We start from the raw sequence: 24,005 nt of genomic DNA, 5'->3' as shown, positions 1-24,005 counted from the left end.
TATTACTGAGCTCAGTAGTGCTGTTCAGGAAATCAGTTTTATAACAATATAAAATGCTTCTTTTTTATTCATAGCCTATAATATCAGCAGGAAAATATGTTCTATTAAACCCAGTGGTGGTTAACTGTTTAAATTAAATACTATGATAGAACCTTTTGAAATATGATTGGTAGTGTCCATGATTTTACATGAGGTAAATTGTTATCCTTTCAAATACTTTATTTACAGGCTTTTATTGCTATAGTGTTTGATCACCTCAGAAATATCAATGAATTTAACCTTCAAACTTAATTCCTTTTGAAGACATTTTACAAGTAGACACAAGTAAAGAACAACCCTTTCCTTCTCAAAGGAGCCTACAGTAGAGCTTAGAATTTAATACAGGTTTCTTTTATGAGCTAGACAGCAGCTTTCTGACGAAAAACTGTTCCACTGGAAAATGCACTTGTCAGACTCAAACTGTTCCATGGAAGTACAGTTTGATGACTTTTTTTCTTCCCTTTTTTTTTTTTTTTTTTTTTTTCATTTTCTTTTTTGAAAGCTAAGCAGGCTGCCCCAGAGTTGGAGCTTTTGGGATATATGGTGTAGTCTACCATGTGGACAGCCTCAAGGCTCTCAGGGTCTCTGACTTCACGGTTGCTGGCACATCTAGGTTTTCCAGAACCCCATTTTGGAAACAGATTTTAAAAGTTGTGTTTCTTCATGGCACAGATGTCTGCTCCTGATTCTTAACTTGGTCCAGATGGTCCCCAAAACCATGTGCTTGCTGAGACAGAAATTTGACAGAGTGTCTGTGTATCATTTTATGGTCAGCTGGTTATAGATTATTACCAACTTGTATCAGAAATGGGTGGTTTATACCTGTGGTTGTAACAGGTAGCAACAAACCCATTCTGTCTGTCTTAGTAAGTTCCATTATTTCTTCTGACCGGAGAAGGTGAAAAGCAATCTCACTTGTCTGCTTGCCAGTCTTACTTGGCAGATGATCATGGAGCAACATTTGGCATTGATGAACAGGGAACTCTAGGAAAGTTACATGGTTATAGCCCTGCAGGGAAGTAGCTGACATTACTAAAACTGAATACATTGGAATAATATGAATAAGAAGAGTGCAGGAAGGAAAAAGGGCCCTGCAACATGCCCAGTTGTGTTGCTCACGGCCTCAGTTACCACTTAGCTATTATAAAAATCTCGTGAAAGATAATGGTAGTTTGCTTTGACTTGAGTAGTTTCTGGCCAAGCACTTAATGAGAGGACTAGGTGTCACTGAAGTTGCTGTAATCAGAATACCTGAAATTAGATTAACAATGCAAATCCCTAAATAAATACAGTATAAAAATCTTGTTATTTAGAAAATGTGCATAAATAAATGTTTGTGTACACTAAGACTGTTTTTCTTAAGTTGCCTCACCATATGAGGTAACTGTTGTTTACTTAGCAGTTGCAATACTAGGGATGAAAAACTTTCTGAACGACCAAGGACAAAACAATAATAAAACTCCTTCCTAAAACAATAAACACTTTAAATCTGTCTCTAATCTGTGTATAATATTTTAATAAAGCAGTTTCTAGGAAGTACTAGTTTATAGATAGCTTTAGTTGCATTAATCTACTGAGTAATTGCTCACAATAGTAATATATTGTAAAATTTTCATCTGATAAGATTGAGACATACAACAAAAGGAGGCGTATTTTTTCATTTTTTGTAGCTATGCCTTACTAGCTTTACATGCGTGGATGCGTTTTATGCATTAAGTAAATGGGACAACTTACATTAAAAAAAAATTATTAGTGAGGGGCATAGAACAGTTTAAACTTTTCTATTTTTACCAATGAAATCATAGGAATACTGCCACATCCTTTCAGCTTTTGTTGTAAACTCTTTTTGTATACTTTTAAAAAAAGGAAATATGGGTGAGAGGGATGGGATGGAAAGAAAAATTCCTATGGATCCATAATTTAAGAACTGCAAGAAATACTCATTGCAGTAGCCCTTCATTTTTATTTCATGTGGCACTATCTGTCTACATACACCCACATCCTTGATTTTTTTTTGACAGTAAGTCAGTTTTGCTAACGAAGCGTTTGCATATTTTGGCTCATTTGGCTAATGTCATGATTGGCATGTCTCACTCATACATAGACATGTAGTTTTGCTCAGGGATAAAACAGGAAACAGTGACAGTGCTTTAGACTAAAGCAGAGAAGACAACAATAAGCTTAAAAGTTATTGTTCAAAAGGCACTGGATTTCTCTGTATTCATTAATGATGATGGTTATGATCCCTCATTTTGTATTTAAGTGGGTGTTTTGCTAGAAAACTCTGAGTTACTTTTTCAGATATGGATTGATAGGAGGCAAGTTTTGTCCATTCTGTTCCTGTTGTTCAGTTGTTACTGATTTGATTTCATGCTTTATAATGTCATCTTCAATTTGTAACAGTGTGTCACATAAAAAAAGCACAACAATCTAAGGCATACAGTCCTGCTAAAAACAATGCTTTTAATTATTGAAATGTATATTACAATGATTTACTTTTTCCATGTTTATAACTCTACTACAGAGCATACTTCTGTGTAAAAATAAGTTATATATATTTTTTTTTTTTCCAGACCAAATGTGTGTGGATCACGTTACAATGCTTACTGTTGCCCTGGATGGAAAACTTTACCTGGTGGGAACCAATGCATAGTCCGTAAGTTAATCTAGTTATATGTTATGACTGAGGGTTTATCTTTGTCCCTGTGTATCAGGATATTTTTTAATTGTATACTAGAATGGAAATGTGTTTCTGTATGGTTTCAATAACAGCTGCACATCATTTCTTTACCATTTCAAATATATTAAACTAATATACAGAGTTCTGTGGGCTACAATATAGTGATGTGATACCAATATTTCACAAAGGATTAATGTCATCCACATGTTCTGTTTAAGTCTGTGGTAGAGGGATTCAAGGGGTGTGTGGACTCTCAGGAGTGAGTAGCTGTGGAATACGTTAATCTATTTAAGTAAATGGAAGGAGGCAACAGCACTGGGCCAGCAAGTAGATTTGCTCTGCTTGTTTGGACCATATCCCTGAAATATATATGTAGAAACGTAAGTGTATACATACGTACATCATGTTGCTGTATACATATCACTTGTAATATTACACTGTCCCAGGGATAATTCCATAAGCCTGATAAGACCCTCTCAAGAGATACTGAGGCAATGTGCTCTCAGATGGTAATTATTACACTGCTGTGTCTGTGGTGCAGCAATAAAGAGAGCATTGTAATGCTGCATAAGAGCCATCCTTCCTCCAGGAGTCATTTGGTAAAATGGACCACGGTTTTCCTTTTCCAAGGAAATCTCCCTACATATCTAGCACAGCCTGTGGCATGTTCCCAGGCTTTTTCATAAGAGACTGGATGTTTAAATTTTAGTTGTTTTAGAGTTGGAGATGAATGGCAGGAACGCTTTTGGATTCTGTTGTACACAATTTAATGAGTTTATAACTGGGTGTCATGGGACTGAATGAATATTTTCTATGAGTTTTTTTTTTTTTTTTTTTTTTTTAATGTGTCTGGGCTTTTTTTAAGCATGTTTTAAAGGCATATATGTTTTGTTTATAGCGATTTGCAGACATTCCTGTGGGGATGGATTTTGCTCTAGACCAAACATGTGCACGTGCCCAAATGGTCAGATAGCCCCCTCCTGTGGTTCAAAATCTAGTAAGTATTTCTTCTGTGTCTTTGATACTGTTTTGTGTCTGTGAAACTAGTAAGGTATGTAAGATAGTTCAGTGCTCAATATTTAGGACAAATTACTTCTGAGTTACCCGATGTACTTGATCACAGGAAAGAAAGTATAGCCTCCTATGACGAAACTGAATAATGACTCGGAAACTAGCTATTGGAGATGCTCTTCTTTGCCAAATTAGTTTTATTAGATGTTATATTTTTTTGCCATTTTGTAACACTAATTCCAGTCTTTGTTTGCTTTCTGGAAAATCTCTTATCTTTATTCAACACTAGATATGCATAGATACACCATTTAGAAGTTGTAATAATAGAGAGGTCACTGTTGGCAATTGGCTAAATTTATCTTGCTTTGTAATTCTTCTATAATTTTGGGGGTTACTAAGCCAGACACTATGCCGTCTTTTACAGACATAGGCCTACTAATTTGCAATGAATTAATCGAGTATTATAGCATTTCCTTGCCAGGCTCAGTATGCATCTTCTGAATCTAATGTTGCTGAACTTACTGAAGTGATGGTTTTGTAGATGCTGGAGGTACAGAACTGGGCAAAGTTTTTGAGTGGAACAACTTTTCATTGGCAAAAAAAACAGATACGTTGAAAATGAGAATTTTCAGAGGTGACTTTGTCTAGAAGTGTTTGAATTTCAGTTTTTCAAGGAAGGTTTCCTAGATCCATAATAAAATAAGTTAAATGCAATTAATACAATGAAACAAAGAGCTCAATGGTTAATCATGGGTAGAGTATCTGATATGAAGTAGGATCTTGGTTGGGATAGTGTCTCAGTTTGTATCTGAGATGCCAGCTGTAATCTCAATTGTATTCTCATATAAATATGGTGTTTATCTGTTAGATATAGAAGTCTTTGATCTTTGTACAAACTAGGTAGTTTTGAGGATGAAAAGTGAGGGAAATTTTTTTGGTGCAAATGTCCATAAGTATCTGAACAAGATATTGACTAAAGTCAGTGAGGAATGCACTCAACTGACATCTGTAATATTATGAAAAGCTGTCATCCTTTTCATTTTGAATATCTTTTCAGACTCAGTGTGTAGTCTGCTTTGTCCCCATATTTTACTTTGCCATTTTTCTGCTTTCCTGGTTGAAAAGCTTTCCTATATAACTGACCACTTCAGTTTGAGGCTTTAGCATCCTTTTCATGCAGTTAACAGTGGAAAAACTATAACAATTGTGGAATGTAATGGAATGGCATGTACTAAAATGGTAAATATTGTTCATAGTTCAACCCCTTTCTCATGCTCCTGTGATGTGTGTTAGTAAGAGGTGGCATGAGGAGGGTATGGAGCTGTGAAGCTCCCATAGAGTACTGGAAGGAGAAAGAGTACAAAATGCTGAAGAAATGTCTATGTTGTTCATTCCTGCCTGGGTTTGCAGCTACTGTTTTACCAGGTGCACAATCCTTAGGTCTGTAATCTAGTAAAGGAAAGCATGACTTTCTCCCAAGTCCCATTCAGAGTACAGAAGAGATATATCCCTATTACTATGTTTATTTTGTGTTTTGGCACCTTTGTAAAAGGTTGGAATAAGTGGGCCTTAGTATTACCTCATTTTGTTTTAGGTCACAATGAAGTATTTTATGAGTCAAGACTTAAAAAGAAAAATAGAGTATGAGTAAAGATAAAGTTGTTCTTGTGGTTCTTCTTCTGGCTTATTCTACCATTGACTTCTTTAGTTTTAGCTTTTATTGGAGTTGCGTGCATAGATAAATGGTCCCAAAATGACTTCACTACAGTTCTTAATGAAGCAGCTTCTAAAGATTATACCTGTTAGCTATTTCGGTAATTGTTAATTACTTCTAAGTATAGATGTTCTACCAATGAAATGCTTTAATCAGTGCTAAGATCATCTTCCTTATACTGCTGCCTAGGTCTATAAGGCCTACATTAAGATGTTGCTTTTCTGTACACTATACCAATACATTCAGCAGTTGGTGTAAAAAATTTTTTATTTCTCATTTATATATGCAATAGCTTAAGATATTTTTGTGTGTGTGGTCACATCCTTTATTTAGTAAAGCAAACCAATTCTAAAAAGAAAAGTGTCTTCAGTTGTTGTAGACAGAAATGACTGTACTGCCTCTGTGCACTATTGTGTAATAACTTTTATTACCCAACACCTCATTAGGACTTACAGAACGTACACTTTTTGAAAGTCATTTGCTCTGTTGGCACTGTAGACAAAACCCATGAATACATATTTACACAACAGACCACAATGGCTTAGATATGGTATTAGGAAACAAAAGAAACATAAACATAAAAAAATTCTGTTTGACATCAAAGGGTTACTGTCAGCTTGCATTGGCCACAACTCATATTTTGTCAGAATATGCATTCATAAACCAATTTATTAATTATGTTTTAACAAATGGGAAAAAGTTCTTCTAAAGTAATACAAAAAAATTAAAGTGAATGATACCAAATATGTTAGTGTGATTACCAGATTGAATGAATCACGTCAAATGATCTATCAGTTCCTTTTATCCAGCATAAAAATCTGGGTAGTGCCATAGATACTTTTTCTTTTTCTTTCAGACCTGAAGGTGACACTATGGAAAGAGTGCTGTTACATGTGTTGTCCTGAATACTGGCAGATAGATGAATGCCAATTGTCTTTTTCTGTGTGCAGACATTACATTACAGCTCAGGTTTCAACAAGTTTGTTACATTTAAAATAGAAATAACAGGTACAAGTGAAAATAATGGGACTTGACACAATTAAAAATAATGGGTCCTGATAGGTGAGACGTGTTTGAGTCTTCTTTTGGATATTTTAAGCTACGTCTGTGTTCATTAATTAAGGAATTAGTAATGGTCACAGGTTTTAAATTGTATACAATTGCAAGCAGACACCAGATGCACGATAGCTCTGACAGCCTGCTGAACTCAAATAATTAATGCAGACTGGAAAGCAAAACATAGCCTCCAACTTTGATGCCTACACAGGTCAACTGTTGGGACTTCCCTGTTACTAATCAGCTTTAGGAATTTGATTAATGGTTGAAAAGATCAATGCATGGTTTTCTCAGCATAGATTTTCATGACATCAGTGAACTTGCTGGCTGGGCAGTGGTTATCTCTGGGTAATTCTTGATATTTTGGGTATGTTTACAGTAGGCATGGAGATAAAATTGCCATGTGTAGAGGCATCCCCCAACCTGATGTGTGTGGCACTGATGCGGCAGTGATGGAGGAAGTCATCTGCCCTGTTTGGTGCTGGCTCTGTGATGGATACTACTGTCTCCCAAACCACCCAGGGCGTGGCTGCTTTGGCACCTCCTTGTGCTGCAGACACATGCCAAGATCCTGCCGTGTTGTTAGAGTAGTTGCTCTGTTCCTGTGGAAGCTGGGGGGGGGGGGGGGGGAGGGGAGAAGTGAGGAACAGAATGGTCTCTCCTTTGGCTGCAGGCCTTCTGCTGCTCACAGGGTTATGGGTCAGGTCAGACTGGTCTTGCTTCCAAATGTATTCCAAGTTAGAATGGCCTGGGTTGGCCAAGGCAGAGCAGACTTTTGCTGACACGGCTGCCTCGGAAGGTGGAAGCCATGGCAGAGGCAGTGAGGGCTGCAGTGGACACTGAGGGTAGCAGCTGAGGGGAGCTGCCTCCTGTCAGGCCAGTTACACCGCTTGAATGTAAAATGGGGCCTGCCCCGCTCCCCCTGCCAGTGGCTTCAGAGGCACCAGCTGAGAACAGAGCCAATTTGGGTGGTCAGTCCATGAGCGCTGGTGGAGCCATAGTACTGAGGTTTTCCTCAGAAAATGCCTGCTGTGAATGGGAATGCCCAGCATTTCTGGGGGCCCCAAGCCCAGGCCATAAGGTTTGTACCCCCAGGAGGCCACTCTCTGGGATGGGATGTAAGACATCTGATCAAAACCCCAGAGTGCAGCCCCTTCACTTATACTGCTGCTCTCAGAGGTGGTAAAAGGTCTTGAATTTTGAACATTTCCAGAGTTTTCAAGACTGCTGTGGGTTTACACAGCCCCCTGGGCAGTGAGGCAGCTGCTGTCTCACAGGGACGCAGCCCAGCATCCCAGCCTGCTGCTAGCTGCCATCTCCTGAGTCAGTTACTTGACAGGGAAAGCACGCTGAGCATCTGGGATGTGATGAGGCCATCATTCCTTGTTTACAGCTCCTGGCAGGCAAAGCTCTGTGTCATGCACGACCAGACTTGGGAGCATTTCCTCTTCAGTGGCACAGAGAGACAAGTGGCGGCCGCTCCTGCCAGTACCCTCTGCTGCAGAGTGCCCTGGGCCCCAGGTGCCAGAGTGCTGCTCCATTATGTTTCTTCATGTCATGATCACAGACCCTTGTATTTTTTAGTTTGGGACTGCTGAGCTGACAGTGTGCAGCTTACCTGTTGGCTGCTTAGTGAGCTCATGAATGTTTCATGAGTGGTTGTCATGTGGTACATTTCGTATGATGAAGTTTTTACTCAATTTTGCTGAGAATTTACTAAGAAAGTCAGAAACCGTTATGTTTAAGTGTGCAGCTTGTAGTTTGTTTCACTTTGGATAGTCAGTACAAACATCGCCCACACACCAAGTGTATGTGTATGTTAGATCTTGCTGGATCTTTTTGCAGGTTTATAAAGTTACATTCCTGCAGTTACCTTTGTTTTGACTTCAGAAATTTCCAGTGCAGGCTGTTTACAAGTTGGACCTGAAAGAGAACGAAAATTTATTAAGAGCAATAATGTATTAATGTTTTTAATATTTCCTATATGTGCAAAGCTGTATGAATTGACTTACCAGCCTTATGGTGATTCCTGTGATTTTTCCTTGAGTCTCGGTCAATGTGATACCTTGGAATAGGTTATTTCATTTAATGGAATATCTCCACTGCCATTAATGGAGTTGTTCATATAACTGAGAATAGACTTTGCACCTGCATTCATATGATACTTGTCAAAAATGCAATCTTAAAATCCTCATCTAAGCTCCAGACAGCCTTCGCATGTGTTTCTATAAACTTCTGGAAGGCTAATATTTCAGAATAGTCAGTATGATTTTGGAAATACTATTTTCAACATTCCCATGAAAGAGGACAGAAAATAAATAGCTTACTGATTTTATGTCACTGATTTTATTACATAGTTATAAGGTAGAAAGCTCACTGATTTGAATGGTTCATTTTAATAATTATGATTGGGTATCCCAGCAATCTCCCATAATGATTTTAGTTTAAAAAGGAGGAAGAAATATTTTACCTTGGAAAAATTCCTTTGAGAAGCAGTAAGACAAATTATGGAAACGTGTGTGTGTGTTATGTGCAAAACCTTTCCTTATCCCAAAATGGGGAAATATACTTTACTGTTACTTGAACAAATAATATGAAAATCATCATATAAGCTACTGTTAACCTTTTTATCTCAAATGTAGTTCAAAGTATTTAAATGGCTTTGGTCTTCATGTGGGAATGGAAATTAGCTCTTGGCATAGCTTGCTCTAATTGAAATCAGTTTGTGGTTTTCAAGTTCCTTCCCTGCTTCACAGATGATATCATTTCCTATGCTTTTTGTAATCCCCTCTGTTTTTCTAAGATTGTATAAAGCTAAGTTGAACTACACATTTTAAAGTAACTATATACCTTTTTCTGACCTACTTAGGACATTGTCCAAAAATCTTCACCAGATACTTACTCTGTATTTGCAGACAATTCTACTTTTTTTTAAGGAATGTTAGCACATTTTTGTTTCCTGAAGTACATCCAAAGCAGAACAAAGGTGTATCATAAATATGAGACACATAAGAAATGATAGTCTTACTTTTATAACTGAAGAATCAAGTGTACTAGTGTTTTAAATGCTAGAGATTATTTAAAATCATTTCTACAATTGCATGTTCATGTTATATTTTGTGGATTCATATTGCTATAGATGGCAATACTGCTAAAATTATTAATTCTGCTTAAAAATTAAAATTAAATTCCATGCACGTACTTTTGAACTGTAAAAAGCCAAATGATGCTTAAGGGCTTTGTGCAACAGGAAAAATTCAGTGGCTGGCACAGCACCTGTTAACAACAGGCTCTGGCAGTACATGTGATTTGTATTTTTCAGTCCTGAACATTTCAGACAGCATGGTGTAGGTATCCAGCACTCCATCACAACCTACCAAAATGCCGATCTGCCTGTAATCCTGTCTGGGGAGGAGCCTTTCATGTGGTTCCTGTTAAGAGGGAAACCATTTCCCAGCTGTGTACTGAGTGTCTGCCCCTGTTAGCAGCTGTGTCAGGCAGCGGGAGCTGTGAGGAGGACTTCATCAGGAGACCTGTGTGTTTCTCTGTGCCTGATGAAAAGTCTGACATACTTTAAGTTGTTCCTGACCTCCGGTTGAAAAATATGTTTGTCCTTGTTATTAGAAAAACACAGCACGTGCTTTTATGTTTTATTGGCTTGGGACTTGGGCTGTTTGTTAATCATAACAAACGGTGGGGCTGCTGCTGAGGAGAGTGAGCTGTGTCGCACCCTGGTCTCTCCTCTTTGCAGGAAGGACTTAGGGGAAGCGCTATCTGCAAGCTCCTCAGGCCACGGGCACTGACCTAGTGGCAGCATTATGTGGTGATGGGGTAAGCCCACAGAAAGAAAGTGCCCTGTTACTTTTCCTTTCTGTGCAAGAAGTCCTACCTGGGCAGATCCATTTCTTGTGTTATGTGTCCTGGCAGAGCCAGGCTGTCCTCAGGAGCTTTCTTATTTCCTTCCCTTTAATGCTTCCTTTTTCCATTGCTCAGATGATAAGTTTCTCTGCTTGGTGGTATCTGCCAGAAGTTTAATACTTTCCCCTTGCTGATGGTCTTTTTTTTACCATTGCAAACTAGAAGATGAGTTCTGTGCATCTATGCTCATATGAAATGCTGCTGACTTCAATGGATAAGGGTGGTTTCAAATTCTTGCACAATGACCTGTATTCCTGAGGAACTGTAAATTCGTATTGTTTTCTGTACTGCCATTTTAAATATCTGTTTTAAAATATGCATCTTCTGTTTCTAGCACTGCTTTCTAGTTCATATAATCAATCCCTAAAAATCCTTTAGCAGATAGTTAAGTGTTTCTTCCTGTCTTGGCTTAACTGAGGAAAATCTCTTTTCCTTTCAAGTACAACACTGTAACATCCGGTGCATGAATGGAGGTAGCTGCAGTGATGACCATTGCCTCTGTCAGAAGGGATATACAGGAACACACTGTGGACAGCGTAAGTATATTTTATTTGTATAGATACTTCATACAGTTAAATAATTTAGGGATGTGTGAACTGGGCACCCTTTAACGCTAAATTTCAACTGATGTTGAGCTTGTTTTTGATCGGGTGCAGTGGAATTTTACAGGAAAACACATGACTTTGTAATGAGTGCCGAGTGAATTCTTTCTGATCAGGACTATTAAAATAAACATCATTTGAATTCATAATAATGGGATATAACTTGATCCTATAGTTCTCACTCTACATTAATTCCCATTGATCTACAGGGCCTTACATTCTCTAGGGCAATAGGCCATGAATAAAGAATTTATATAGGATTCAGTTTTTGTCTTATAGACAAAATTGAGCTCCTTAATACAAATCCTTGTTTTTGTTTCAAGGGTTTGCCTCAGAGTTAGCTATTACATTTTAGGAATCTTGCTTATTTTGATGTTATCTTGATGGAGTTATCAAGACTCTCAAATTGATCTACTTCGTCAATGAATCCTGAGCCAAGAGCATTCTTGGATCCATTGCATAAACCCTCTACCAGCCTGATTCTGGTAGTGTTGTTCTTCTTGGCTGGAATGCTGTGAAGAAATTCAAATAAGGATGCAGGCGCTGCTTTTAACCAAGGCTGTCATGTTGCTATCTAGTGCACTATTGGTCTGACAGGGAAAATGTGTTTAGCCTATTTAATGAAAACCTTTTGTGCTCTGCTCTGTCAAAGTCAATGGCACACTTAAAATGAACTTCACTGAGACCATGAATTTACGCTAATAATCTGGAAGAGGATCACATGGTGAAAGGATTAAGAATTGTATTTCTGCCTTCTCTGTGAAATATCAAGTGGATAAAAGAGGACAAATGGAAACGTTCTTTCTACTAAAGTGAAATGTGAAATGGAACAAAGAATAACATTACTCAAAGAGCATCAAATTGTATTAAAAAACCCTTTTTTCATGTGAATGTTCCTTTTTCTGATTATCTTTGAGAGCAATTGCTTTTGAAGTTCATTATGAGAAAAAATTGTACTTTATCACAGTGTAGTACAAGGAAGAATATCTTGGATTAACTAAATCAAAATAGATATTGTTTTGCAGTTGTAGTTGATATCATGAATTATTAAGCATCAGCAACAAGCCTTTTAACACTGGATTGTTATTTTTTTTTATTATGGTAGAGGAGCAAATACATTTTTTTAATCACAGAATCACAGAATTTCTAGGTTGGAAGAGACCTCAAGATCATTGAGTCCAACCTCTGACCTAACGCTAACAATCCCCACTAAACCATATCCCTAAGCTCTACATCTAAACGTCTTTTAAAGACTTCCAGGGATGGTGACTCCACCACTTCCCTGGGCAGCCTGTTCCAGTGTCTAACAACCCTTTCAGTAAAGAAGTTCTTCCTAACATCCAACCTAAAACTCCCCTGGCGCAACTTAAGCCCATTCCCCCTCATCCTGTCACCAGGCACGTGGGAGAACAGGCCAACCCCCACCTCACTACAGCCTCCTTTAAGGTATCTGTAGAGAGCAATAAGGTCGCCCCTGAGCCTCCTTTTCTCCAGGCTGAACAAGCCCAGCTCCCTCAGCCGCTCCTCGCAGGACTTGTTCTCCAGGCCCCTCACCAGCTTCATCGCCCTTCTCTTAATGTGTTTGAATAGGCAACAATTTAGAGGATTCAGAAATTCAGTTCCTATCTGCAATCTCTACATTTTCAGTGTTGTTTCATTGAAAGTTTGAAAGATGTTATTTTGCAGTTACGGTATTGTCTAGTCATCAAAGAGGCTCTGAGAGGTTGGAGAAGCTGTGCTTGTTAGTATGTTTATGTTATGCTCCCTTGAAAAGATGAATTCATTATACTAATGAGACCAGGAAATAGCAAAAGATCAGAAGCAGATTCTGGAAAAAATGTATCCTGGCCTGTTATGTTTACAGTGTTTGCTAGTTTACCTGAGCTGGTCAAGTATGTAGTTTCCTGTCTTTCTGGAAATAACTCAATAAAGACTACTCTTACCTCCCCTCTGATACAGCTGTCTGTGAAAGTGGATGTCTAAATGGAGGGAGATGTGTGGCTCCGAACCGATGTGCTTGCACCTATGGCTTTACAGGACCCCAGTGTGAAAGAGGTATGTGCCCTAAAACAGTGGAAAAAAATTTTGATTTTCAAACTTGCTTAATAATAGTTTGAAAATACCAGTGCCACCACACATTTAGGTAGTAATGTTGTATTGCTGTCTATCAGTAAGGTAAAATAGGACTGGCATTCTTGTAGAATGTGAAGTACAGATGTAATACACTGGGATGAAACAAACATGCTACTGCTTAGGGTCTTTGTTTTGTTTATTTTTTGCTATGAAAACATTTCAGTGGGAGAGTTGTGAAATAAATATAAATATATATATATATATATATATATTGATATTTTTTTTTTTTTACAAACTTTGAATAATTTTTAAGTCATCAGAAAAGCTCATATCTCTCTGATACATTTACTTACCAGTGGTAAGCAGCATGTTGCCTCTGTGTTTGGCATGTCTTTTGGCAGAGTTCATTCAATCCTTATTTCCATCTTGTACAGTTTTATTGTTATTGTTGTTGGTTTTTTTTTTTTTGTGTGTATGTATCCATAGTGATAACAGCTGACAGATATACCAACTACCTCACCTGGTATATTGTTTTCTTTTTTTTTTTTTTTTTTTTTTTTTCCATGGAATTAAAACCAATTTAAGGGATCATTTGAGAGAGATACAGCAATCAAGGTTTAGGTATAAGCTTTCTGTTGAGTTTTGCAATCTTAAAAATAACACTTAATTTGATAGAGTTATTGATTGATTTGTTTCTTTGGAAATTCATACATACTACCCATACAAGAGGTTGTGTTACATATCTGCAAACCTGGGACAGTATGGGTAGTACTGACCTGATTTTGGGCTTGCATGTACAGGATGCGTTTAGCACACAAAGTTTTTGGCAGTGAGTATGCCAGGTGCTCACTGCTGTTGGTACTGCAGCTGGAGTGATGGCTGGCATTTCTAAAAGGGCAGCGTAGGTGGTGATGCAGAATAACAAATAGTGGGGGACAAAAATGTTTCGCTCTGAGCTGGAGCAGACAGTAGGATGAAGCAGGTATTTGCTGCACTCCCTACAGCAGATAAAATTGTTTTGTTGGCATTGTTTGAAGTCTTGCCAGTTGTCCACTCAGATGTTGTAGTAGTTCGAAGTAATGCTGAAGTTTTTCTGGAGACCGAGGAGCAGCTGTGTTCTGAGCCTCGTGATCTCATCAGTGGAGAGAGGAGTAAGAGGAATGGAAAATGTTGTGTCTTTGGTTAGAAGTCTGAAATTTGCATAGAATAAAATCTTTATAGGTAATGATTGTACTGAATATTATTGCAAAGGCTTTGAAATTCAAGCAGTGAGTGCTTGTTTGTTCTCCGTGGGTGAAGGGTTTGAGCCTTCAGTCTGGTGAGGAGCTACAGTGCGCAAGTTCTAAAAAGGATTGTTTAAAGCTGCTTTTACATTGCCTGAATTCGGGCTGATTTCACTCAACCCGCTTAGGGCAAGTTTCAAGGCTGAAGCCTGCTATCAGCTTCAGTCCTGTCCCTCAGGGCTCCTGCTTTGTGTCAGGTGGAACAAGAAACTGATGGCACAAAGCAATTTGAGCCAAATCATACCGCCATGGAATGAGGTGGAAATCTGTATTTTAAATGCGTCATCCATAAGCAGATTTTACTTAGAACACATTTTTTTATTCTATATTTTCTCTTTTACTGATAACTAGGCATTAATGAGCTGTAGTATTTCTGGTTAAAGCTCATTGCAGTATTGAAGCCAAATGATAGTAAACCTCTTTGCCTTCTTCGTGTATGATGGCATCACCAGCTGGGTTGATGAGGGAAGAGCAGTGGATGTCACCTACTTTGACTTTAGCAAGGCTTTCGATACTGTCTCCTGTGACATCCTGCTAGCAAAGGTGAGAAAGTGTGGGATAGAGGAGTGGACAGTAAGGTGGGTTGAGAATTGGCTGACTGGCTGAGCTCAGAGGGTGGTGATTGGTGGTGCAGAGTCCAGCTGGAGACCTGTGACTAGCGGTGTTCCCCAGGAGTCGGTGCTGGGTCCGGTCTTGTTCAACATCTTCATCAATGACCTTGATAAGGGAATAGTGTCTGCCCTCAGCAAGCAGGCTGATGACACAAAGCTGGGAGGAGTGGCTGACATGCCAGAAGGCTGTAATGCCATTCAGTGAGTCCTCGACAGGCTGCAGAGATGGGCAGGAGGAAACCAAATGAGGTTTAATTAGAGCAAGTGTAGAGTCCTGCACCTGGGAAGGATCAACCACATGTATCAGTACAGGCTGGGGGATGACCTGCTGGAGAGGAGCTCTGAGGAGAAGGACCTGGGGGTCCTGGTGGACGACAGGTTGACCATGAGCCAGCAGTGTGCCCTGGTGGCCAACAGGGCCAATGGGATCCTGGCGTGCATTAAAAGGAGTGTGGCCAGCAGGTCAAGGGAGGTGATCCTCCCCCTCTACTCTGGCCCTGGTCAGGCCTCACCTGGAGTACTGTGTTCAGTTCTGGGCTCCCCGGTACAAGAAAGACAGGGATCTCCTGGAAAGAGTCCAGCGGAGGGCCACAAAGATGATATGGGGCCTGGAGCATCTTCCCTATGAGGAAAGGCTGAGAGACCTGGGTCTGTTCAGCCTGGAGAAAGGAAGACTGAGAGGGGATCTCATCAATGTGTATAAATACCCGAGGTGTGGAGACAGAGGGATTTGGCCAACCTCTGTTCAGTGGTTTGCGGGGACAGAACAAGGGGTAATGGCCACAAGATAGAGCACAGGAAGTTCCGCACCAGCATGTGAAAGAACTTCTTCATGGTGAGGGTGATGGAGCACTGGGACAGGCTGCCCAGGGAGGTTGTGGAGTCTCCTTCTCTGGAGATATTCAAGGCCCATCTGGACGCCTACCTGGGCAGCCTGCTCTAAGGAACCTACTTTGGCAGGGGGGTTGGACCCAATGATCTTCCGAGGTCCCTTCCAACCCCTACAATTCTGTGATTCTGTGATATCTTCCCAGAAAACCTCTGAAAGTTGGCTTCTTTCACAGAGATTTCCTCCGGCCTCTCTACCTAGCTGAGCTAATATGTTCCCCTCCTCTAAAAAGGGTGTGGTGGTTTTTGGTTGCAGAATCACATTATGCCATCAGAAAAATGTTTTCTGAAGATAACTTCAAGTATAAACTAATGTTGATTTTAGTAGGAATAACTTGCATTGTTAAGCACATGCACCTGTGTAGTCATTAGGGCTTTGTCTGGCTGCGTATGATTTTACACATCTGTCAGCTAAAAAAGAGGTCCATATTTTGAATCTAGCTCTGGAATGTTATGTGGATTTGTGACATTCCCTAGTGGGCTTCTGATGTATGTGTATATGGATGTTATCCAGTAAATAGATAATAGAAAAAAAGTAACAAAACAAAACTAAAGCTTCTCTGAATGTGGAGCGGGGAAAAAATAGAAAATAAATAAAAGAATTAGTCTCTTAAGTTATCCCATTTCTGGGAGAAGTAGGAGAGGCAGATTATTGTGAAAATACCATTTCTGGATATAAATGTAATGTGAAGTGATACGCTTTTGTGGCATACACATTCCCCATGTGTTTGGCTGTGGTTTGACTTCTAGGCTGTGCCATGCCACATGCTAACAGTGATGTAAGTAATTTACTACTGCATATCACGCAGTGCTTTTCTCTGTGAACATTGACTAATAGTAACAGTCACAGGGTGTTTGTGGCACGTATGTCACAGACCAAGGAATATTCCAGCCGTTGCTGCATGTGTCATAGCTTAGAACTGTCTTGAATAAAACAATGTTGAGACAACCAAATTCATAGGAATTATTCTAATAATCCAATACAGAAAACAATGAAAATGTTCCAGTTGCTTGTATCAAAGTTTGAGCCAGCTTCTTAAGTCCAGCAGCATGTTGCAGTGTTCTGTCTACTGTTTTAACTAGTTTTTCCATATGTTTGGCCCATATTTGTAATACAAATTAGCTTAATTGGTATTACCTCAGTAAATGCTGACCATATGGTTGTTGATGAAGATTTGCAGGACTTCTGTGTAGGTCAGTAGCTTCAAATACATGTGTAATGAAAGAGCTTATCTGGTAAAAGACCTGCTTCTTTCACAGTGCTGCGAGTGACATCAAATCTGTGGCCTGAGTACTTTTATGTATCTATTCAGTCATTCTTTCAGAGGGTAGCATGGTACAATTTCAGCGTACAAATTACTTTTTGTGTGGCTTAGAAGTGTTAATGATGGCATAAAACACTATTTACATGAGCAAAATGAATATTTAGAGTCGTTAGTATCAGTGGAACTCCTCTTCAAGTTCTGGGAGACTGCGTACTGTGTTACCAGTGATACATGGTCTCAGAGCTGGATCCCTAGCTGCGCTATTGTCAAGTCTTACACATGTATCAGTAATTCCTACACTGTCACGAATGGTGTTTGGTGCCTTTCCAGAGTAGGGGAAGCTTCTTGGGCATACCATCAAGTATGTGCAGGCATATTATAAATACAATAGACCTTTTTTTTTTTTCTTTTTTTTTTTCTTTTTTTTTTCTTTTTTTCTGTGGGATAGTGTTCATCAAAAAGGTGAACTTGATGTAAACTATACAGTAAGAATATAGTGGAGTTGGAAATGCTTCCTACAGCAATTTAAGACACATTTAATATGCCTAGTACAGAAAGGAAAATATTTCATGGATATTGACTCAGTTAAAATTTGAACTTCAACTATTCATTCTGGAAGGTGCTGAGTTCTCTGGCTGTGATCCAATGACGGGCTTTGACATGCATTTAAATGCAAAACTGAGATGTCAGTATTCTTAAAATAACGCAAATGCTTAAGGGTCTTGATGGCTTTTGGCCAAAGCTTTCAGAGTCAGTTAAATTCCAAGAGGTGCACTCAGGTTTAAGCATATCATTTAGTCATATTGTTAATGAAAAGAAATCAGGTAATAGAAAAACTAAGATGCAAGCAAAGCACAATTTCTTCTGCTGGTTAAAAAAAAAAAAAAAAGGATGTCTTCTTTACACCATTTGTCTTTTAACACAGAATAACATGCGTTACTTATGGATTTTGCAGTCCCTTTTAGAGTCTCTGAAGAGAATGAGGGCAGAGGCTTAGCTTAGGTTCCCATGAGGATAATTCAGAACATTGACAGCACTTTTTATTGTCTGTAAAAAGAGTCTGGGGGATTTTGCTAGCCATATTCAAATGACCCCAAAGTGGGCATCTAAAACATCGCTATATCATGCATTTGATAAAAGTCCAGAGGCAGAATTGATATTACCAACCTCAGAGAGATCAGAAATCCCTATTGGATTTGATAGAACAATGTCTTTCAAATGAGTGCATAAAAACTTGACTTCTTCAAATCTGTTTTTCTTTGGGCATTTGGATAATTATACTATAATAGGGTCACTTCCATAGAATATAAAATTGTATATTGTTGTTGTTCTGGTATTGAAAAAATGCAATGAAATGTGCTTTTCTTTTTCTGTCTGGATCCAGTTAGAGGAACACAGTGGAAGCTTAGAATGTGTTGCAGCCCTGTTTGTTTATCTGAATGCTTGTGACAACATCAGGGGCTCAATCCTGCTGCATTTTGGAGTTTTGCCACTCGCTTCACATAGGAGTTGAATTGGGCCTGATGTAGTTCAAATATTAAAAATGTACCACGTGTGTTTTGTTTTTTTTCTGGACTCAGAATATGAGCAAATGATTGCTTTTTCTTCAAACAGAGTTGTTTCTGTACTGCTCTCTCCATGGCAGGAATTTTTGCCTAATTTTTAATTATATTTGGCCATTATTAAAAGTTCCCAGAATTAATGCCATATGTAAAAATATCTTTCCCAGAGCCTCACTATGAAAGTGCAGCCGCTGAAAGTGGTCGAGAGCAGTGTAGAGCCGTGTATATTTTTTTTCTTTCTAAATACTACAACGGGTAGAATGTTTTTACAAAGAGGACACTGCACCCCTTAGTGTGCCCCGTCTCTGGTATTTAGTCTAAATGGAAAGTAAATAACAAAGTGTAGATAGCAGTAAAAGTATGTTCCCAAAGCCTTATGTTGCATTTAAAGTAGTATTGCAGCATATGGTAGCTGGCAAACATTTGAATAAACTTGATTTTTGTAGATGTCTTCCAAGAAACACATCTGTTGACACAGACATGTAGTTTCTGCAGCCCTGTAACATGAATACAGTGTGTACAGTATTATAACAGCAAACTAAAAGATGCGTAAGCTTGAAGGCCTGGAATAAGTATTCTTGCACACTATTTTCACCCTGATTTTATAACCTGATTATGAAACATGGCTTCAGGCTGAAGTTAAATATGTTTAGTCACAGTCATGTTTTACTTTCTTTAACACAATTTTTATACATGTTGCCACCCTTGATATCTTTGAGTTTTAAAACAAAAAAGTCAGTATCAGCACCTAGGATTATCTTTCCTATAAAAGAAGTCGAGTTAAATGGATGAGGAGTTTTTCTTCATCTTAAAACTGAAGCTGCAGCTTAATGCTGTGGAAGTCGGTCTTTACAGAATTACTGCGTGTGATTTAAGGACGCTTATAATGCTTAGCAATATAATCAATAGATCTTTGGATCAGAACTCAGTGCTAAGCTCAGTCTGTTATTTAAGACCAAAAAGCATTTTTAGGGTCTTTTGTATGTGAAGGCTTTTATTCATTGTTCTGCTCCTTGTAAATACACTATCTAACCAGCTGTATGTTATGATCCTTTGTGCATCTGAAAATACCACATAGCATGTTTTAAAACGTTCCTTTGGATATATGCTTAAAACTTAATCAAGATCCATAAATGATTCAGTACATATGGGCTTAGGTCTCTTGTGAGACGTAAGGACTCCAACTTTTGTACACGAAGCTGAACATTTACATTTTGTTCCAAATTGAGTTTTGATTTTAGTCAAACAAATCCAAATCCAAAGTTTTCATTCAACTATTTGGCAGCCCTCTCTGTATTTCCATGCCTTCTTGATTGGCTGCTAAGGGCACTGACCTTTAGATGTGCAGTAAGGTATTACTTGGACTTTGTGTTTTGTTTTGATTTGATTTTAGCTGTAACAATGGAGATGCATACAAATTTAATGACAAATTGAGGAGCCCATGCTTTGGTTGAGGTAGAACTAAAAGCGTTTTTCAAGTAGTAATGGCATATGTTAATACAAACACTGCATATCTAACACTGCAAATGCTTGATTGAAATAGTTGCATTGTTTTAATCTGTGAGATGTGAGTCTTGCGTGTAGGTCCTGAAGGGACTCACATGAGAATCACTGAGATCATTCTCCCGGTCCTGTAGACAGCTGGGTTGCTGCAACCAACGCCTACCTCCAGGTGTGCTGGCAGCCTGCGGGCACATGTTTGCTGCACAAGAAATTCAGTTCTGCTTCCTGCAGTCAGAGATAGAACCTTGCATTGGCTTTGCTCATGCATGGTGCTTGCAAGCTGCCTTGTGGTGTCTTAAGAAATAAAGAGTGGAGGCCCGTGCTTTTATCAGAAGGCTTTGTTGAAGTTACATACACAAAGAGATGTCTATGTTTGTTTGATTATGGGATGTTACACTAATACATATATGACTTTTATATACACAGTGTAGGCAGTTGAAAGATGTAACTTCCCTGAATGGCCTGCACTGCCAGATTTGCACTCTGCAGAGCTCCAAGGAGAAATGGGAAGAATCTGTCTGATGTATCATGAAAGTGAGATTTTTTTTCTGTGCTGAAAGACTGAGTCAGCTTTTATTGATTTTAGTTATCATTGCTGCATAATGTTGCATTTAAAGCCTTCAGAACAAGTGTCTTCAAACCATTCTTGATCTTAGTGCCATTGAAGCATTCCCATTTTTCAAATTTCAGCCATTTCCCAATTTGTGGGTGTCCTGGTTTCAGTTAGGACAGAGTTAATTTTCTTCCTAGTAGCTGGTAGAATGCTATGTTTTGGCTTAGGATGAGAAGAGTGCTGATAACATGCTGATGTTTTAATTGTTGCAGAGCAGTGCTCACACCAAGCCAAGGACGTTTCAGCTTCTTGCTCTGTCCTGCCAATGGGCAGGCTGGGGGTGCAGCAAGAGCTGGGAGGGGACAGACCCAGAGCAGCCGACCCAAACTGGCCAAAGGGGTATTCCATCCCATCCAATGTCATGCTAAACAATAGGGTGGCTAGCCGGGGGAGGAGGGCCGGACTGCATCGGTCAGTGGGTGGTGAGCAATTGCATTGTGCATCACTTGTTTTGTACACATTATTAGTAGTAGTACTATTATCATCATTATCGTTATTATTATTGTTATTATTATTTTCCTGTCTTATTAAACTGTCTTTATCTCAACTCTTTCTTATCTTTCTTATCTCTTTCCCATTTCTCTCCCCCATCCAAGAGAGGGAGGGGTGAGGGTGAGCGAATGGCTGTGTGGTGTTTAGCTGCCAGCCAGGTTAAACCACAACAGTGGGTCACTACAAAACTTTTAGAACATAAAGTAGTGAGCACAAACAATTTCTCATGGAGCTTTCGATAGAGGAGGTACTGCCTAAATGGTGACCCTGGAGCTGAACATGATACAAAGAATGAGTAAATGAAGTTGAGAACTCATTCTAACAGTGCCGACTTAGCCATTTATGGAGAAAAGTGTTCCTTTTTGTCTGGACCACAATATATTTTGATACAAGAAAGCAGAGCTAGCTAAAATTCTTTGATTTGTTAAAGTGAAAACAAATGTTTTCCTTGTGAATCACCCTGAAAATTTCTATGAATATTTTCCATTCATACCCTTTTTCAGCTGGTAAGCTGAAAAAATTTGTTACAATTGCAACAGCAAAAATGAAATATCAATACATAGGATTCCTTAAGTCAAGTTTGTGTTGGGAGTTTGTTTTTCCTCTGTTTGTTTTTAAGCCTTCATGATGCTCAGTGCTAAAGCCTTCATGATGCTCAGTGCTAACAAAGAAAAGAAAACTTCTTCTAAAACATCATAGATCATACATAATGTAAGGATAAACTGACAGGGGCATTTCCAAGAAAAACAATTCTTTTATGTAGGTCAGGTACAAAATGCTAATGAAAATACATCTTAAGCAGAGGTGCTCAAAATGGTCAGTGTAACTGTTTTGTCACACATACTTTTTCTTGCAACGTGTTCTTAACAGAATTGTTGAAATTTCTGTTACATTTATAAAGGTATCTTATATTCTATCTCAGCATGAAAGTGGCAAAAAGTTATAGGAAATAACTACCTAAGAGCAGTTGTAAGGACAGTCACATTCACGCTTCCAATTGGCCTTAAGAAGTTCAGGAATAATGACTGAGTGGTTTTCATAATTTTTTTTCTGTGACAGCTTGTACGGTTTGGCACTCTGGAGAAACGCTGTAGGAAAAGAAAAGAGGCCTAAATAAGGTTTGAAAAGAAAGGAGCCTTAAGAGAAAGAATCACTTTCCAAACTCTGCTCTGCTGTAAAACGGAGTCTAGCTTTGCACTCCTTATCCAGAAAATCTCTTTTGGAAAAGGGGGGAATTTCTTTATGTAAGAAACAAAGATTCAACATTTCTCTTTGTAAAAAAAGATATGTAAAGGCTATGGAGAAGCATTTTTTTAAAAAGCATGAAAGTTATTAAAAGTGTGTGGGTATATATACACATATACGTACTTATATATTCAGGTATGTTAAGAACAGAAATATGAAACCTGTGGGCACCTGGTTTTTGGTTGTGATCTTACACATTTACTATGTGTCTGTTGCTGGTATTAACCATGCTATACTAGCACAGGTAGGTTAACATAACTGCAGCCTCACCTTCACTTTGCTCTGCCATAGTCTTAATTTTCTTTCATGGCGATGTAATTCAGGTCCCATTAAGAAGGAGGAGCCTCGCACTGCTTTTCTGAATGTTTAATTTAGTGAGTGACTTTTTAAAGAGCATTTCACTCGAGTAGGCCTGCCTTACTGAATGGTGCTGCTCTTGTTTTATAATGGCCCTGTCTTCATCACTTAAGTTTTGCCAAGTTTACCTGGTGATCCCCAGGAGTTTCAGTACTGCTGTTATTTCCTCCTTACTCCATGGGCTGGATGGAGAAGAATTACTAAGAAGTACTGGAGACAGAAGGGATAATTTCTAAGATTTTTTCACCTTACTGATTCACTTTAGGGTGGAAGGGACCTCTTGAGATCACCCCTGCTCGAGTAGGATCAGCTAGAGCAGGTTGCCTAGGCCTATATCCAATCACCTTGTGGAAAATGTGTTAAAATGTGTGTTAAGCTGTGATTTGTAGCACCTCCAATTGTGTCATTCAAACCTGTTAGCCATTTAGAATCATAGAATCATAGAATATCCCGAGTTGGAAGGGACCTATAAGGATCATCAAGTCCAACTCCTGGTACCACACAGGTCTGCTCAAAATTTAGACTGTGTGACTAAGTGCACAGTCCAATCGCTTCTTATATTTAGACAGGCTTGGTGCAGTGACTACCTCACTGGGGAGCCTGTTCCGGTGTGTGATCACCTTCTCGGTGAAGAACCTATTCCTGATGTCCAGCCTAAACTTCCCCTGCCTCAGCTTAACACCATTCCCGTGGGTCCTATCACTGATGTTTACAGAGAACAGGTCACCTGCCTCTCCGCTCCCCCTCGCAAGGAAGTTGTAGACTGCAATGAGGTCCCCCCTCAGCCTCCTCTTCTCTAGGCTGAACAGGCCAAGTGACCTCAGACGCTCCTCGTGTGTCTTCCCCTCTAGGCCCTTCACCATCTTTGTCACCCTCCTCTGGACACTCTCCAACAGTTTAATGTCCTTGTACTTGTGGTGCCCAGAACTGCACACAGTCCTCAAGGTGAGGCCACACCAGAGCAGAGTAGAGCGGGATAATCACCTCCCTCGACTGACTAGCGATGCTGTGCTTGATGCACCCCAGGATGTGGTTGGCCTCCTGGCTGCCAGGGATTTAAGGAAGATCCAGGGCTAACAGCGTCAAAGCACTC

The 24,005-nt window shown here is 39.2% G+C and overlaps 1 protein-coding gene across 2 annotated transcripts in view; it reads left to right on the top strand.

Annotated features, from left to right (window-relative positions):
• The window catches only part of FBN1 (fibrillin 1), a gene marked incomplete at its 5' end in the record, with an annotated part of 158,196 nt that overhangs the window by 10,402 nt on the left and 123,789 nt on the right, over positions 1-24,005 (top strand). For both annotated transcript variants that reach the window (XM_084293696.1, XM_084293695.1), the window contains 4 exons: positions 2,613-2,695; positions 3,618-3,716; positions 10,859-10,954; positions 12,980-13,075. In XM_084293696.1, the coding sequence (XP_084149822.1) occupies positions 2,613-2,695; positions 3,618-3,716; positions 10,859-10,954; positions 12,980-13,075 (374 nt within the window). The remainder of the gene's footprint in view (positions 1-2,612; positions 2,696-3,617; positions 3,717-10,858; positions 10,955-12,979; positions 13,076-24,005) is intronic.

Source organism: Netta rufina, assembly GCF_964035555.1.
Source record: "Netta rufina genome assembly, chromosome: 11".
In the NCBI taxonomy this organism is placed as follows: Eukaryota; Metazoa; Chordata; class Aves; order Anseriformes; family Anatidae; genus Netta; species Netta rufina.
The sequence above is the reverse complement of the archived record's forward strand: the minus strand, read 5'-3'. Positions and strand labels throughout refer to the sequence as shown.